At 39.9% G+C, this 19,457-nt stretch overlaps 1 protein-coding gene across 1 annotated transcript in view; it reads right to left on the bottom strand.

Annotated features, from left to right (window-relative positions):
- The window catches only part of SNX27 (sorting nexin 27), a 70,191-nt gene that overhangs the window by 6,941 nt on the left and 43,793 nt on the right, over positions 1-19,457 (bottom strand). Inside the window, exons 3-8 of the mRNA XM_031967538.1 lie at positions 15,911-16,103; positions 14,277-14,341; positions 10,428-10,532; positions 9,333-9,411; positions 5,593-5,756; positions 566-655 (exon numbers count right to left, since the gene is read on the bottom strand). Of these exons, the coding sequence (XP_031823398.1) occupies positions 566-655; positions 5,593-5,756; positions 9,333-9,411; positions 10,428-10,532; positions 14,277-14,341; positions 15,911-16,103 (696 nt within the window). The remainder of the gene's footprint in view (positions 1-565; positions 656-5,592; positions 5,757-9,332; positions 9,412-10,427; positions 10,533-14,276; positions 14,342-15,910; positions 16,104-19,457) is intronic.

Raw genomic sequence — 19,457 nt, 5'->3', positions numbered from 1 at the left:
TAGACCTAATTTCAAACTCTAAATGCAAGTCAGGAATAAAAGTGCTAGCCTTCATTCTACCTTCAGCAGAAACAAATTCAGTTCAACTCAGTTTGACAACTGGAAGGTTAAAGGATTTAATGAATAATATAGAATGAATAAACATGGATTTAATGAAAAGGAGATGTAAAACTTAGCAAGGATGTGAGCAGTCCTGTTTATGTTTTTGGCTATTCCTTTAATGCATTAAGTTTTAGGGAAATGTCATAGAATTACACCCATGACTGGAGAGCCCCTTTTATCTGCCTAAGAAGAGGTTTTTGGAACATGAAGAATTACTTACACAAAACTGATTTTTTCTGGCAGTCTGAATATCTTTACTGGTGCAAATGGACATACCAAATACACCTAGTGACTCTTCCCCAAATCTTATAATGAATCAGCAGTAGGGCCAAGGCAAAATCCAGCTCCCAACTCCCTTTTCTGAGCTGTCTCACCAAGACTGTACTGCTTGCCTATAAGGACACTGGTGGTGGAGGACACTTGCCATTAGAGAAGTTCAATGCCAAAATTAATATAAACCTACCATAACCATCTTCCTCTGTTCACATAGCTTCTGTAACTGGTATGATTTTTCCTCTGCTTTGATGTAACCTTTTTTCACATCATCAACAGCCTAATACCCAAACATAAAACAGGAAGAGAAGAAAAAAATGATTATATTAAGTATTTAGAAAAATGGAAGAATAGATTAATTTCCAGAGTTATTTTCTATTCATTCTGACCAATGACTGTTAGGTACACTGATTCAACAATCATCAACTTTTAGATAAAAAACTCTTAACTTCTTAGCCTCATATTCAAGACCATCCCTAACCTGGCCTCAGTTCACTCCTCCAGCTCCATCTCCCGTGAGCCTCTATTACGTGGTTTAAGTTTCACATGCCCTCCTTCCTTTCCAGCCTCTTCTCCATCATCTGCATCATTCTCCAAGGCCCACTCAGATGTTTGACCTTCCCTGATCTCACCTGGAAGTGATCTCTTCATTATATGATGACCTAGAACTCTATACTGATATATTATGTGCTAATTTGCATCTTATTTATCTGTGTGTAGGAAATAATTAAATTCAGCAAACATATGTTATTAAGCACCTATTAAAATACAAGTTACTATGTTTAGTTGATGGGAATGCCAAGACACAAATGAAACACTTCCTACCTTAAAGGAATTTGTAATCTACTGATAGTAAACAACATGCCTTCAGATAACCACATATAAAATATACACAATTCTACTGTACTTTTAAAACTTTACCAAATTCCTTTTCCCAAACCTGAAAAGTAGGTGATATGTGTAGAAAGTAGGTGATACGAATTTTATTACTTTTACTTTACAAATAGAAGAAACTGCAGCTCACAGATTGTACAACTTGTCTTTGGTTTTACTATTACTAATTATTCAAGCCAGGATGCAAAGTCAGGTCTTATGATTAAGTCAAGTGCTTTGTCCGTGACACCACAGCAAACTTGTAATATATAAAGTCATTCCTATGACCATTTAAAAAAAAAAAGTTTTACCTGTCCTCTTAAATATCAACATAGGCACTTCCTCTCCAAGGCAGATCAACATCTTCCAGGTACCCTCCAGTCATAGAAAGCTGCTTGGGCACTGAGAAGTGAAGGGACTTGCCCAACTTCACAGAGCCAGGATGGCACAAAGGCCAAACCCAAATCCAGATCTCCTGACTAAGAATCTCACTGTCAACTCTGTCATGTTGCCTTTTGAAACTGCAAACTTGTTAAGTGCAGGAACTGGGGATTGCATCTCTCTCCTCACCAGTTCCCAGCTGCAAAAGACTTTGTTCTACTTCAGGAGATGGACGAGCCAGGCCTATGGTCCTGATACAAATGGCACCTCATCAAAACCAGTCTCTTCCACTTTGAGGATTTGTTACCATCATGTTTATAGTTAGAAATTTTCCACAGAGGATCAAACGCCTAAGTCTTTAATATTCTGTGGGTACAAATGGATGAGGATACTATCATTCAGAATTAGCCACATTGTTCTCTCTTACTGGCTTTTCCAGTTACATTCTGCACATAACCGTTAGGGTGGAGTGCTATAACCTTCTTACAACTATGACATCTTTTTCTCTTGCCCCTTAATCCCTTTAGATTCTTTTAGAATCATGCACAGTGTTGCATGATTCACAACCATGCAGTATCACTGAGTAAATACTGATGCTGATATGGGCTTCTACACCAGAGAAGAGCCAGGGAGTGCTGAAATGGCAAGGTTGTAGATTTCATTGAAAAAACCTGTAGTACTCTATACCCGGTCATTCATAAACAGGAGCATCTGCAATATCTCATTGTTGAGAAGGAATTCCTCTTCCTATTAAACACTGTGCAAGATAGCCCCAATAAGAGTGAAAAACACTGTGTCTCCCCGATTTAATATTGATAATTAAATGACCTTTAAATTGCATCTTATATTGTCTTAATATAATATGAAAGGCATCTTGTTGGAGAATAACCTTTAATGCTGTTATTTTAGATTTAATGAATCAAATACTTCAATTGTGAGACTGGAAACTGATCGACTGTAGAAAATTGGCTATGAAGTCCTGCTTATTCTCTTTCATATTTTCATCAAGGATATGCTCAACATGTGGAGAGACCATACTCACAAAGTTTATATGGATAAGAAAGTAGTCATATGGGTCAACAGCTGTAAATGTCTTCTCATTTAACTTTATTTTGCTATTAATATCATCTTTTCTATTATTTTCATAAATATCTTGGAAGTTGATCCCCAAGTGTCTTTAGTTCATTGACCTATTTATTATTCATTTAATCCACCTTCCCTATTCTCATTTTACTCACCAATACATTGAGAGTCTTCACCCCATGCTTTGCCTTTTGTTTTCGTAGCTAATTACCTTATCCTCACTGACCTTCCATGGGAAACGCCAACCTTATGATTTTTCTGCTAAGTCTCCAGAGCTTAGCAGGAAAAAGTTACAAAATTAAACTGATTTCACACACTGAAAAGCAATGGTGTATAAGATAGATATTTGCTGATGCACAATACTTTTATTCTTTCCTATCAACTCATCTCATTTCCCAGAGTGAAGGTCTTAGATCTTTTTTCTCTCTTGTTACAAGTAATTGCATTCCTATTTCATTGAAAAGACCCAGACAAAAATTCTCTTAGCTCTCTTCTCTCATTTCTTAAAGGTTCTTAGTATCAAAACTCATTTTCTTCTTTTCCTTCAGTCAAAAATGAAAAGCTATTTTATTGCTAGGCCTGCATATGTGAATCTGTTATCATCATCCTTCTCCAAGAATCTATTTTCAATCTCTCACATACAGGTTCAGAATGTCTTTTCTCCAACTCTTTTTTTCAATTGTCTTCACACATACTAAGGTCTCCCAAATATTTTTAAAGCCTTCTTGTGACAACCCATACAGTCTATTCTATTCCACTGCCATCGCATTTCTCCTCCCTTTCATTGCTAAACTTCTTGGAAAAGTTTCCTTTACTTTTTCTCTATCCACTTTCTCAACTCCAAGAAATCTGGTCACCACTCCTCCTCCTCCTCCTCCTCCTCCTCCTCAAATTAATGCTAGCCTCACAATCAACCAAATCAAAAACCCCTCATCAGCCTTCATTCTTCTAGACCTCTCTGTGGCTTTCAACACTGCTGACTATACCACCCTCCCTATTGGTTAATCTATACTTTTTGAGAACCAGTCATAAGATCACAGATTAACAGACCATAGGTAGGGACCATTTTAACTTATCCCCCTCATCTTACATTTGAGGCAACTGAGTCACCAGTCATCTAACTTTCACCTTTCCCTCTGAACTGTTCCTTTTTTATCTCCTCCCCCGAGTCTTCATTTCTTCTTCCCAAATATTTAACTCAGGGGCTTTCCGAGAATCTGTCGTAGCCTGCCTTCTCTTTTCATCAATAATCTTGTTTATATATATAAAATCACAACTTCATCTGTATATTGTTGAATCTTGTTCAATATACAGATAACTCAACCCTACGTATTTACCTCTAATCTCTCTTTTGTGCTCCAGATCAATTCCAGAAGGCACCTAAATGCTGACCTGCTCACTGACATCTTGAGTAAAATTCAACATGTCCAAACAGGAGCTTTATTAACCTCCCCTCACAAATCTAACTTCAACATAACTTCATTTGATGACATGTCAACAGCACTACATCTAATTTAGTCCCCATATTTGAAAACTCTTTCCTCTCCCTCATTTATGATAAACTATCATTTCACTACGTGCTACCTACTCTCTGCTTCCACTGGGACTACCTTAGTACAGGCTTTCACTGTCACTTATCTGCACTACTAGAATAGCCTTGTGACGTCTTTGAGCAGAAGACTTGTTTCCCCACCCAAATCTACCTTCTTACTGATGCCAAAATAATCTTCCTTATGAACAAATTTGGTGAAAGCCCTCCAACTCCAAGTAGACCTCAAACATTTCTGCCTGGCATTCAAGTTTAGCCCTGAACTCCTTAACACTTTTATCAAAGATTTTAATAAAGGCAAGTTTCAGTTCTTTATTACCAAATGACTATTGGATACCGCAGGCCAGACTTTCTGGACACACCCTTAAATGAGGCTTCCAAAATAAAGGTGATTGGTGGAATCTCTGCATCTGCTGTCCTGCCTGATGGAAGTGGTCTCAACTCTGCAAACAAGACCCTTCCAGAATAAGCTCTTCATCTCTAATCTCATCATTATACTGCTAACTCAAGTCTGATCAACCCTCCCTCAGCTTCTTCTCTAGTTAAAGGGCTCAAAAGGCAGAATACCAAACTCTTTCCAATGCCTTCTTTTAGAGAATTTTCGGTTCTCACTCTGTCCCTGTTGGGACTGATCTCAACTTCACAGAACAAGATGTCCTGGTCCCTCTAGTACATGCCCTTTCTTGCCTTTTGTGTACTCTCTCTCCCCATTAGATTTTAAGCTCTGTAATGGCAGGGACTACCTTACAATTTACTAAATTGTATCCCAGTGCTTAGCACAGCCCTTGGCACATAATAGTTACTTAATGTTTATTGGATTGGATTATAGACACTAAATGTCTATCAATAATCGAAAATCAGGTGGGTTTTGGAGGGTTGTTTGTTTTTTTGCAACATCACACTGCTGAGTCAATCAACTTGTAGTCAACTAAGCCTAAAGGTCTTTTTCCACATGACCTGCCATCTAGTGATGTTCCTATCCATTCTTTTCCCATACAATTGATGCTAATATTCTAACCTGCTGAGACTGACCTGAAATTTATTGTGATATGCAAAGTGTTACTCAATTAATTCACTCATCCCACGACATTTAGTAAAAACCTAAGGTGTGCAGCTATGAAAAGCACTGTTAGTCGATGGAGAAGACTTGAAATTTAAGAAGGACTTGGCTCTGACCCTCTAAGTTTAGAATCTAGTATTAGCTCTGCTCTTCAGCTTTGTCATTTGCAATTGCGATAAACAAGCTGTCACCCATATAAGAAGACTAGAATTATTATCTATCATTTGTAAATGAACAAGTCAGAGCCAGGCAAGAAGACCGTGGTACCCACCTGATGGAAGAAGTAGGTAACTGCGAGGTCGTTGTCATTCAGAAGGACCTCCTCTTCTGTAGTAAAGAGCCACTTACGGATAGTAAGACAGGTGCCTGGTACGGCCGATGTGTAGTTCTGGACATAGAGCTTGTGGGGGAATTCATTGGGAGCCAGCTTCCGTACTACAAGTTAGAGAAAAAACACAAAGCTTGCAGATCCAGGGGGGACACACATTTTCCTGATTCAGACTGCACAGGCCAAACCAGGAGTGGCAAGCTATTACCCAGATGATTAGGATGCCAGCTCAGATTCATCAAGAGGTACTTCGGGAGCACAAAGAAGTATCTGCCTCAACAAATCTGCTTCTCCTGCCCTTTCAAGTCCTCACAAACTGACTAGCATTCCTTTATCACCTGAGCAATAGGACTTAAGAACTAACATGCCAATGAAGTTCTCTCTGTTAAAATGTCTGGCTAATTAAAATGTCTTTGGTAAATTATATCCAGCTGCTGTCCACAAAACATATTTAAAGCAAGTGTCTCCCTCTTACAGCTAAGGCATTTTCAGAGTCTCAGGTTTCAATTCTCAAGTTATTTTCACTATTAATGAGTGAGAGGTTCTTTCATCAAAGTGGATCCCAAAAGGCACTTTTAAAAATTATGTTCTGAGGAACACTACTTTCCATGTCTACTAGCATATAAACAGAAACTACAAAAACTACTTTTAATTTCTACAGTTTCTAAACAAACAAACAAAAAACATAAAAACCCCTTCTCTTTATTTGCCTTCATCAAAAGATGAATAATGAAAGTAATCCATTCCATCTGACAAAATAAAAAAATGAAATTCGGAAGAGTAATATGCCTATACAACAGAGGCAAGATTGGGATTAGAATCCAAGTATCCTGTGCCCTCTTTGGGAGTCTTTTTTCCTCCCTTTCAATTCAATTTATTTTATTTTCAGTTCCAAATTCTCTCTTTCTTTCTCCTTTTCTGACTCACATTGAGAACATAACAAAAAAACAAAACCTGTTACAAATACATATTGCCATGCACAACAAATTCCCACATTAGCCATGTCCAAAAAAAAAAAAAAAAAAAACCCCAGGAGAAAAAAAGAAAAGATACTTTAATATGCACTTGGAGTCCATTAATTATCTAGAGAAAAGCATAACATTTCGAGTCCTCTGGCATTGTGTTGATCAGTTACTAAGTTTTAAAAGCCGATTATCTTTACGGCATTGTTGTTACTGTTCTGGTTCAGCTCACTTAACTTTGCATCAATTTGTAGGAGTCTTTGCAGGTTTCTTTGAGCCCATCCCTTTCATTATCTCTTACAGTACAGCAGTATTCCATCACATTCATTTATCATAACTTGTTCAGTCATTCCCCAATTGATAGACATCCCTTCAATTTTCAAATCTTTGCCAACACAAAGAGCTACTGTGTTTCTTGTATATATGGGTCCTCTTCCTCTGGTCTTTTTAGGGTCCCTCTCAGGACTTCTTCTTGCCCTGGTCCCCTGCCTTGGGCCTCTTTCAGGCCTGGGAAGCTGGAACGCTCCCCATTGCTGCTAATGCCATCAAAGCCACCGTGCCTTCCTGGCAAAACCCTTCCCCAGTGGTCAGGAACCCTTTTGTTCACCCTCAAAGCTGAACAGGCTAGATTACTGATTCTTCTAATCCAAATGCAATCTAACATATTTTTTAGATCTTTGTCAAAGAGGTGTACTTGGAGAGCTAAGAAGAAATGCTTCATCCCTGCCACTCTCCTGATGCCGCCTCTTGTGAGCCTTCCCCAAATTTCTGCCTTCCTTCCTAACAGTCAAATTACTAATCCAAGAGCTTCTGGGTTCACTGTAATCGTAGTCACACTTGTCTCCATAAGAAGTTCCATAGGTCAAACTGACCTAGGCAGAAAATAAGTTTGTTCCCTCAAGCTCTGAGACCAGACTGTGGGCCTACGAATGACCTGACGAACAGACACCATCCCTCTTCTTCCTAGCCTCATTCCTGCAACTTCAGTACTGACACAGAGCAAGACCACAGTGAGTAAGAGATTAGTGTCCCCTGACTTCTTGCCCACTGAGTTACTGATGACCCCCACTCCTACACCATCGTGCCTCATTACCCACGGAAAGAATGTTTTTGAAAACTTGAACTTCTTATGCCCCCGTGCAGAGTTCCTTAGCAGGGAGCTTAGGAATACGGACAAATGCAATAAATCAAGAGTGTTTTAAGTCAACTTTCCTCTCCACTGCTGAAAACAAAAAATTTCCCTCTTCCCAATTAAATTTTGTGGGAAACACATTTTCCTAAAAAGCCTACTACTTCTTCCTAGGACTATTCCTCTAGAGCAAAGCTTCTTACACTGAGGTTGGTGACACTATATGGGATCATGTAATAATGTGCGGATCATGAAATTATGATTTATAATCATTAAATGTTTGATTTGTGTACTTATTTTATAAACCTATATACCTAGGGGTTCCTAAAATTTTCTCAGGCAAAAAGGGATCACTAGTAGAAAAAATTTAAGAAGCCCTGCTTATCACACTGAATATAGATCAAAGCACACCGTTTTCACCTTTTGTTGCTTTGTTCTTTTCTAGTGGTTTTCCCTCTTCTATTTTTTTTTTCAACATGACTCATGGAAATATGTTAAAAATTGATTGTATATGTATCTATAACCTATATCAGTTTGCTTAACTGTCTTAGGGAGGGGAGAGGGAAGGACAAAAAATTGGAACTCAAAATTTTACAAGAATAAATGCTGAACAGTGTTACTACTGGGCTTATATCCCAAAGAGATTATAAAGAAGGGAAAAGGACCTGTATATGTGCACAAATGTTTGTGGCAGCCCTTTTTGTAGTGGCTAGAAACTGGAAACTAAATGGATGTCCATCAGTTGGAGAATGGCTGAATAAATTGTGGTATATTAATATTATGGAATATTACTGTTCTGTAAGAAATGACCAACAGGATGATTTCAGAAAGGCCTGGAGAGACTTACACGAACTGATGCTGAGTGAAATGAGCAGGACCAGGAGATCATTATATACTTCAACAACAATATTAGATGATGACCAGTTCTGATGGATCAGGGCCATCCTCAGCAACGAGACCAACCAAATCATTTCCAATGGAGCAGTAATGAACTGAATCAGCTACGCCCAGAGAAAGAACTCTGGGAGATGACTAAAAACCATTACATCGAATTCCCAATCCCTATATTTATGCACACCTGCATTTTTGATTTCCTTCACAAGCTAATTGTACAATATTTCAAAGTCTGATTCTTTTTGTACAGCAAAATAACGTTTTGGTCATGTATACTTATTGTGTATCTAATTTATATTTTAATGTATTTAACATCTACTGGTCACCCTGCCATCTAGGGGAGGGAGTGGGGGGGTAAGAGGTGAAAAATTGGAACAAGAGGTTTGGCAATTGTTAATGCTGTAAAGTTACCCATGCATATAACCTGTAAATAAAAGGCTATTAAATAAAAAAAATAAAAGAATAAATGCTGAAACTCATCTTTACTTGTAATTGGAAAAATAATATACCATTAATTTTTTTTTTAATTTAAAAAAGAAAAAATAAATCAGGCATTTGCTCTGAGATGTTGCAGAATAGAATAATCTGTATTTTGAAAGAGGAAGATAGTACCCCTTGGGTGGTTTATTTAAACCTGATATTCACTAAAAGTTTTGAATTCCTAAGTAAAATCCTTCAAACCAGTTGCTGATACTTACCAAAGGAGTGATTAATCACCTCAAACAAGGCAAAGTAATTCACGGTGGTGCTGTCCATGCCAACCTTTGCTGCAATAGCCTAAAGCACAAGTGGAAGGACAGATCAACACAAGGGAAACTCAACTTGGCAATGCTTAGAGTGGGGGTGGGGATGGGGAAAGGGGAAAGCTCCCCAGCTTCAGTACAAAGATTCCCAGCTGGAAAAAATTAATTCCTAAACACTGAGGTCGCACAGTTCAGCTCTGTGTGAATACAAGCACAAACTTTTAGCCATTTAATACAAAGGGCCTTTTGGCAACTGTAACTGTGCTACTTAAGCTGCTTTTCCAATTTTCCAGATGTCACGCAGTCCCCCAGCTCCCTCACCCCACCTGGTCTGGACAAAGTCACTGGACAGTAAGTTTCCTAAGAAATCATTTTCATCATCCTCCCCTTGTGAAAACAGTGCCATGCTACTTCTCAGCCAAAGGGGAGGCTGCTGCCTGTCACTGAGAGCCACACACCCTTCCCCATCCACTCGAACCTTCATCCACACTCTAGGGGGGGAGAAGTCTGTAACAACACTGAGCTGACACACCAGACACGTCTAGGACGCAAGTACAAATGGCAGGAGCGCTGCAGTGCCCAAGTCTAAATCTGGCTCCAGACTCTTCCCAGTTGTGTGGCCCCAAGCAAGCAAGTCCCTTCCCCTCTGTTTAGCTCTGCTTTCTCAACAGTAAAAGGGGGATAAAAACAGCACCTCCTTCCCAGGGTTGTTGTGAAGATCAAATCAGGTAAAATTTGTATAGTGCTCAGCACTAGAATTGGAACAAACTAGGTGCCTGATAAATGCATATTCCTTCCCCCACATCTCCAAGGCTGGCTCTGAGTGGGGGGGCTCCTCGCTTGAGAAACAGTGGCAGAAAGCCAAAGACAGTCTGTAAAACTGCACGTCTGTAGCCACTTCCCATCCAGGGTGGGCACAGAACCGGCGCAGTGCCCCGGACAGCCAAGGAGCTAACGCCCGGCCATCACGGAGCAGCCCCATCCTGACTTCCCCAGTTCAGAGGCTGGTGCCTGGGCACTGACCATGGCAGCGGTGCCAGCTGCACTTACCTGGTACACCTGGTCCGTGGTGCTGTTCTTTTTCACTCGAACCGTGACTGTGGTGGCGTCCGGCAAAGCCACTCTCAGCTCAACATCGGACACACCATTGTAGTTCTGGGGGAAAACAGACAAGAGAACGTGGGGCAGCAGAACTCCCTCCCAGCCCAGAGCACATCAGTTCCATAACAGCCTGAACATGAGAGAGACAGTAAATCACTGTCGTCTAACCAGAAATAAGGGAAGTTGTAAAGAGAGGAAATAAAGCCCTGCTCCACATCAGAGACCTCACAAGCCAAGAAGGCTCCTCTCAGGCAGGACGGACGCGTGCTAGGACCTCACAACCATCCTGCCCGGAGATTGTGTTTCCTTTTTTCAATCAGTTCAGAACCCAATCCTAAAGCAAGAAAGCCTCCAGAGAGTTACTTCCATCAATATTATGAAAATGCCTGGGGAAGCCAGATAGATGAGAACCTATTCATGTGACCCTGCCTGAACACTGAAAGTAAGTGGCAGTCCTTCTGAGGGACCAAGAACTGCTATTTTACATGGCAAAAAGAACAGTCACCTGGATCTCACAGACATTCTCAAAATGCTTTTGTATACCTTATCCTATTCAAGCCTCCCAACGAGCCCGTGAAGTGGACAGGCACAACAAATATTTTTATCTCACTTTGAAGAAACTAAAAAGATTAAGTGCCTCGCCATAGATATATGCAGGTCATCCTAAGTCCAAGCTGAACATTCTATCCCCTCTTTTACAATGCCTCAAAAAGAGGAATGAACACTCAGAGACCCGAGCCCTTGTCCATTTGTTCTGACCAAGTGTCCTATTTTACTCTCTAAATTAAAAATTGCTCTCTGATATCTTTTTTATGACCATCAACAAATTATTCTGCAACTGATCTTTAGTTTTTTGGTTTTTGAAAAAAAGGTATGAGTTCCTCAGTGCTTTCTGTAGCATAAATTAATGTCCCTAGGCTTGGCCAACAAGACTCACTAACCACTAACTCCTATTTGTCTACTACCATAATACCAGAGGCAGATCAGACAGAATCCCTACTGTCTCACTCTTCCCCTAAAGAAGTAACATGGGGAAGATGATACATAGCTAATGGGAGGGTAGGAAGGAGAAGGAAGTAGTGAATAAGATGGAAGATCCCTGAAAGCTGGGAGAAGGCAGGATAGAGTGGGCAGGAAATCCAAGTCTCTTCTCAAAGTATCAATAGATAACTCCTGCTCTGGGTCTCTTCCTCTAACAAAAGCAATGGGGTTGTCAGTAGAGCCAATTCTTTGAGTAGGCTCGGAAAAGCAAAAGTAGAATATGCTAAGGGCCACAAGCAAGTGGTGGAGAGCACCAGTCCTTTGGAGGAAAAAGAGAAGCCCATCTTTGAACAGCCAACAATATCTCCCAGTCCAAAGACACTAGTCAGCCCAGTAAAATGATCAGTCAATCCTTGGAAGTTGAAGGTTCACAAGACTGTAAATAAATCTGGTACATGAGGATGTCACGGCTACAATAGTGGACAGCTGGATTCGAGCAGAGGGAACAACCTGATTTACCTGCACCGTGCTACTTTTTGCTGGATCTATCCACTGGCACTTTGAACCCCATGCACCGATACTCCTTACCCTGTCCTCCCTGTGTGAATAGTATATATCAACAAGGGTTGTCCCAAATCACTATAAAAGGAAAAGGAGGTGGGGCAGAAGTGCATTAAGGAATCCACAGAGTACTTAGAATAAAAAGCAAGATGGTGTCACCTGGGGGTGAAGCTAGTGACACATCAATAACAACTCACTATGCTCATTCATTTGGAATTTCAAAATACTAACGGTAAAGATCTTCTAAACCTGCATATCTACATCACTGAAATAGCAAATTATATTTGGAAAATAACAATGATATAGGAATTGGAAAGGAACATTAGAATTTTCAGATAAGGAAAGGAAATATTAGGAAAAAGGCCAGAAAGCTCTTAAAGCTATTCCAACAAAACTAATCTATGGATAAGATTAAACTAAAACCTTTAAATTCAAAAGTTTTACTTCTGCCTTCCTTTTTTTCTTTAAAATCCCAGTTTTGTATCAGCTGAACTAAGGAAAGGACTCCTGCAAGAATGAGGAGGGTCCAGTCTTCCTAAGGTTACTACATGGCAGTGAGGAGACAAGGAGGGAAAGATGTGCGGTCCCCACACCCACTTCAGGCCACATTGTGACCCAGGACCCAAACAAGGGAAAGCTACAGAATGGCTAGCCATGCTTTCTTCTTCTTCCTTGTGTATTCCCTTTAGGGATTACTCCCAGTTAGGGGAAACCTACCTTGGTGTTCTATAACAGAGGCCCAAGTTCACACTGGTTAAGCGAGCCAGGTCACTTACTAAGGATGTGGCCCTTCAGCATGCTGGGCTTTGGTTTGTAATAAAATGATGAAAGAAAGGACCTAATCTCTCTAACACACTACTGTGAGAATCAAATGGCACAAAGCATCTTGCAACCTTACAACCGTGACACTGCTACATGAAAGGTATCGTGACCATGGGCTGCTAGCAGAAAGCACCCTGGTCTTGGAAGTGACCAAGGTTTGGATTCCAAGCCCACCCACCAGGGCACTGGACAAGCCCCTCACGCCGCAGGGTCTCTGTTCCCTCCACAGATGCCCGCCTCCCACGGGAGTGGTGAGAAGAATGCTTCAGCACCTTGAAGCACTGTATCAAATACAATCATCAAAAAGTCTGCAACATGACCAGAGCTGGAGGTCACCCCGCCCTCACCAACAAGAGCTAAGAAGATACTGCTGTAGAAATACCCAACTGGACTTTTGGGGGGCTGAGGGAGAGAGCAGCAGTGGGTGTGTGACTGTGAGGAGCCCCCTCTACCTGTGCAGATCTGCAGAGATGTGCCTGCCAGACACTGAGCGGTGACTTTCCAGGGCCTCACAGCCACAGTCAGAGACTGAACTTGAAGGCCAGATCCTCCAAGACCAGCCAGAGCTGCCTCAATAAAGTAATCAGCCAATAGAAATGGAGCATATATTCTCCACTAAAATTCTACTCTGAGGCCTCATTAAGACAAAGAGATGCTACTGGTTTCAGTGTCTTGGGGTAATGCCTATAGAGCACAAGCTTCCACAGCTTTTTCCCAGGTGCAGGCCAGGTAAGGGGCTGTGCTTTTGACATTCAAGACCAGCCCAGCAAAGTGCAGAAGAGCAGGTCACCAGAAGACTGGCCACCTGACAACTGATTTCGGGGGGGGTAGAAGGGGAGGCAACAAAAAGTCATGAAGACTGTCTATTAAGAATTCCACAGGTGAATACCCATATCAATAATATTATGTCTGCTGAAGTACCAAGATGCATGCAAGCATGGTTGATGCTAATATACAAAAGTCCTAAGCATATGGTGAAGAGCAGCTCAATATAAATGAGCTGTCTGTCCTTGAGTCTGTATTCTCCTCAAGTCTCCCAATCCCCTTCACTTCTATAGCTCCACTTCAATTATCACCTCTGTGCACATGACCTTCTAAATCTCTATTTCCAACTTTTCATCTGCCATGGAAATCGACTCCCACATTTCCAGCTCTGATTGTTCCATTTCAATTACTTCCTTCTCCTCCTATTCCCCTACTAATATAAATGAGGTCCTAAACATGTGATACAGACACAGAGAGTCATCAAGGAGATCTTCATGGGTACAAGGCTTGAGGGGAGCCTTGAAGAACAAGCAGGAGATTGATGGAAAGGAGGGAGGAGGCTGGAGTAGTTTAGGGTATTTTTATAGCAATTATTATATTCCAAAACTGTTATCATGAATATTTTTTTAAAAAAAGAACAGAGAGTCACTGTGGAGGTTGTCAACCTACCTCGTCTGACTCCGAGAGGAATTCTTGCATGATGTCACTCTCACCAATGACTCGTATCGAACACACTATAGAACACAAAGACAGACCTTGGCATGAGACCCTAAATTCAAAGGGTAAAGAAACTAAGCAGGAGCTTCAGTTTGCTTAAGATGCAGCTGAGAGGGGGGAACCCCAAACCTGGGCTGGAATGGAGCTTCCACAGGGCAGAATGTGGCCTATCCATATGACTCAGGGCTGTTCTGAACACAGAGGAATCAAAATGTAGCTAATTCTAACTTTTCTATCCTTTGCTATCAATTAGCGAGCTAAAAGAAGAGGGCTCAGAGAATGGGAAAAACTAATCCAAGACAAAATAGAAAAAAGAAGAGTGAAATTCAATTTCAGCCCTGAACAGGCTGCAGTCAGAGAACCACAAGCATTTAGAGCTGTTTTGCACAAGCTCATTGGCCAATTAAGTGTGTTGTTGAGCATATCCTTTCACCTGACTTTCTCTTCAAAGAGGAAGGAAAATCACTCCTTGATCTAAGGAAGGTAATTTCCCGACTCATTCTCATGTGGCTGGTAAATTACCCTGATGATTTTACTCCGATTCTATTAGGAAACTGAATTTGTGAGGCTTTTCTATCAATTATAAGGGAGCTCTATGCCTCATTTTAACCCTTCCATGTTTCCCTTGAGCCCAGTTTAGAAGCTTTTCCATTTCAGAAAAATAATGGTGATAGAAGAGATTCACTACCTTTTCCACAGATATTTTTTTTTTCCCCTAGGATAATAATTCAGTGTATAAGTACAAAAAGAACAAACCCAACCAGGTCAGTTAGTTCTGCAGGAATAGAAAACCCAATATTTACTAAGACTATCACTCTAACAACTCTTAACTAAAGCTTCAAAAAAAAATCCAGCCCATTGCCCAAAACTCTGCAATTCTATCTATCACAGTAGGGTGGATGGGGGGAAGCATCGAGGAACAGCAGCAGACTAGGACACAGCAGGACAGGGTGCAGGTGAGGAATAAAGGGAGAGACATGTTAAAAAAACAAACTGCTTCATAAAGAATGTTGACTGAGGGCTACTCTAACAGAAACCAACAGTGTCTCAAAGATAACCACTTTTCCCTTGTAGAATCAAACTGCGAATCTGATTGCGTGCATATGTATGTGTTTGTTGGCAAATGATATAACAAAGGCCCTTCATGCATTAAAAACAAATCATGCATTTGTGTGTTGATGTTAAGTATTTGGCAAGCTAATAAAAGCACACCATTAATCACAACACTGAGCAGACATGTCAGTCATACTTCAAAGCTCCCATCATTAAATCCAGTTGTGCTACAGCATATATAAACATTGTCAAATTTCTTACCATTTTAAAAGAAGGGAAAAAGGGGGGAGGGGGGAGAAGAGAAATTTAGAGCTCAAAATTTTGTAAAAACAAATGCTAACAATTGTTTTTACAAATTAATTGGGAGGAAAATACTATTTTTAAAAAATGTGCTACAGGTTCACTTTCACTGGAGGCCACTGACAACAGACTAAGGAGCCAGTTCTAGGAAGCTCAGCTGGGGTGTGTGAGGGCACTAAGATGACCTCAAGCTATATGGAAGTTCTGGACATTTGTCTTGAGAACCAGCTTACCTTTCTCCAGATACTCTTCCAACCCACGACGTCGAGCATCCAACTGTTGTTCTGATAATGAGAATGGCCACTTCCCTGGCAGGCGAGGAAAAGTAAAGTTGGCAAACTCTCGTTTAAGGTTCTGGTGCAGGATTGCAAATTCCCGGTACCGCTTAGAGCACAGCTGCCTTCCTGCCATGTAAACATTGTATACCTGATAAGACAGAAAAACAAATTAAAGTGCATTTATTATAAAAGCAAAACTAACCATGTCAGGGTTGGATTGTTATTGGCTACATCCAGCCTACCTACTGCTAGGATGCTAACAATCCTTCTCCTTTACATGTGGAATCAATCCCAATCACCAGAGTAAAACCTACATCAGTGGTCTTTTCTCTATCCCCATTTTCCAACATTTAACACAGATTACCTTCTTGTGGTTTTATTCTTTTTCATCTCTTGGTGACACAGAATCTTAGGGGATTGAGTCAGAATCTTCTTCAAAGATCATCTATTCCAACCTTACTTGTACTTTCTCATGGTTCTTTTCCCAGCTCTGATTGTTCCATTTCAATCACTTCCTTCTCCTCCCATTCCCTTAATAAATATGGGCAACCCACAAAGGTCTGTCCTTGGGTCTGTGTTCTCCTCAAGTCTCCTAATCCCCTTCACTTTCATATCTTTAATTATCACCTCTTTGCAAACGACCTTTTAAATCTCTATCTCCAAGATATTAAAGGAATAAGAATAGGCAACGAGGAAACCAAATTATCACTCTTTGCTGATGATATGATGGTATACTTAGAGAACCCCAGAGATTCTATTAAAAAGTTATCAGAAATAATCCACAATTTTAGCAAAGTTGCTGGTTATAAAATAAACCCACATAAGTCATCAGCATTCTTATATATCACTAACAAAATCCAACAGTCAGAGTTACAAAGAGAAATCCCATTTAAAGTAACTACTGATAATATAAAATATTTAGGAATCTATCTGCCAAGGGAAAATCAGAAACTTGATGAGCAAAACTGCAAAACACTTTCCACACAAATTAAGTCTGATCTAACTAACTGGAAAAATATTAAATGCTCTTGGATTGGGCGAACAAATATAATAAAGATGACAATACTACCTAAACTAATCTATTTATTTAGCACTATACCAATCAGATATCCCAAAAACTATTTTGATGACCTAGAAAAAATAACAACAAAGTTCATATGGAAAAACAAAAGGTCAAGAATTTCAAAGGAATTAATGAAAAAAAATCAAATGAAGGCGGCCTAGCTTTACCAGATCTAAAATTATATTATAAGGCAGTGGTTACTAAAACTATCTGGTATTGGCTAAGAAATATTCTAGTTGATCAATGGAATAGGTTAGGTTCAAAGGACAAAACAGCCAATAACTTTAATTATCTAGTGTTTGACAAACCCAAAGACCCCAGTTTTTGGGATAAGAATGCATTATTTGACAAAAATTGCTGGGAAAATTGAAAATTAGTATGGCAGAAACTCGGCATTGACCCACACTTAACACCGTACACCAAGATAAGGTCAAAAATGGGTTCATGATCTAGGCATAAAGAATGAGATCATAAATAAATTGGAAGAGCATAGGATAGTTTACCTCTCAGACCTGTGGAAGAGGAAGGAATTTATGACCAAAGAAGAAATAGAGATCACTATTGACTACAAAATTGAAAATTTTGATTATATCAAATTGAAAAGTTTTTGTACAAACAAAACTAATGCAGGCAAGATTAGAAGGGAAACAATAAACTGGGAAAACATTTTTACAGTCAAAGGTTCTGATAAAGGACTCATTTCCAAAATATATAGAGAATTTACTCTAATTTAATGTGGCCTATCACATCCTCATGTGATGAGGCTTCTTTTAGCTCCTTTGTAGACTTTGTAGAATTAAACCACTATTCTCCAGGTTACCTCCTGCCTCATTCCTTAGGACCATTAAGTTGCCATGTTCAATTAATTCTAATCCTGAAATTACTCTGACCCCTTCTTTCCAGGGGCTACCTCCTTAATCCAAACTTTTATCCTCTCTTGTCCAAGGCCTCCTACCTGGTTACCTCTACCTTCAGGCTTCTCCCCTTCACACTTCATTCTATCAGCAGTGGAATCTCCCTAAGACCCAGGTCCAGTCCAGTCCTGTCCCTTCAGTGGCTGCCCAAGAAAACATGCAAAAGCTTTGAGGCACTTAAGGCTCCCCACAATCCCACTCTGCTCTATCTTCCAGACACCTTTCACACTATGTCCTGCAGAGAATCTATACGACTACTAGCCATTTTCTAATCTAATCCTGTCCTCTCCAAATTCTCTGCATTTGTGAAGGCCAATCATTCCTTGTGCTTGGTATGGACTTATTTCCCTGGTGGAATCCTTTTTTCCCTTAAGTTTAAGTGCCAAATAAAAGGCTATTAAATTAAAAAAAAAAAAAAAAAGTTTAAGTGCCAAGTCTGAAAGTTCACTGATGTCTGCAAAAAAGAGGTGATCATTTCTTCTAATTTTTCATCCCTCTTGAACACTCTTACATGATAATAATAGATAGCAGTTGTATGGAACTTTAAGGTTTATCAAAGCATTTACAAATACTATCTCATTAATCCTCAAAACAACCCTGAGAGGTGCCATTATTATCCCCATTTTACAGATGAGGAAACTGAGGCAATAGTTAGCCAACTTGCTCAAGGTTACAGATTAGGAAGTTTTCTAAAGCAGGATTTGCTGACATCATTATCACTGCTCTACCCACTGTATCACTCAACCACCTAAGCCATATCAGAGTTATCTGTCTTTTGTATATCTCTTATCCCTCCACCATACTCTATGCAATCTGAAGGCAGGGGTTATGACATTTTTAAAACTTTGTATTCCCAAGGTCTAGCACAGTGACCTGAATATAGTAGATACTTAACAAATGTTTATTTTGTTGAATTATATAATAAAGATGGCAAATTATTTTAGGGGGCAGGAGGGATCAAGTTTGGAAGTGGTTGTTGTTGAGACTGTGTTTATCTCACTGGAAGAGCAGCAGTCTCTCACAGGTCCATTTCCCTTAGTGACAGGCATGGAAGCTTTGATCTTCTCCAGACTAAAGTGACAGTGCACTATATGGGTGCCAAACTTAGTACAGACTACTGTCTGTGGCTTAGGCCACTGCAACTCAGAACTCCCAAGCTCAAACAATCCACAAGCTTTGATCTCCACAGCAGCAAAGATTGGATGTACCACTATGTCCAGCATGCATGATTTTTTAAAAAGCAAATATATCAGAATGTATACAATCAAATGCATTTTATCTATGCACCTAGTATGCTATATAGTTATTCTAATTATTACGGTTCAAATGATGCTGTGACCTTTTTTTAATACTACTTTTTTTTTGAAACTGCCAATTGTGGAGTACCTGGAATATCTTAAGCAATAGCAAATATTCATTCTTTGGAAGTAAACCTGTTTTTCAGAAACAATCAAATTACATAAATAATGATAGGTTGCTTAAGTTTGATCATTTTGTTTTGAGTAGACTATAGTCTGATTGAAGG

The sequence above is a fragment of the Sarcophilus harrisii genome, chromosome 4 (genome assembly GCF_902635505.1).
Source record: "Sarcophilus harrisii chromosome 4, mSarHar1.11, whole genome shotgun sequence".
Classification (NCBI taxonomy): Eukaryota; Metazoa; Chordata; class Mammalia; order Dasyuromorphia; family Dasyuridae; genus Sarcophilus; species Sarcophilus harrisii.
This window is presented reverse-complemented; position numbering and strand designations above follow the sequence as displayed.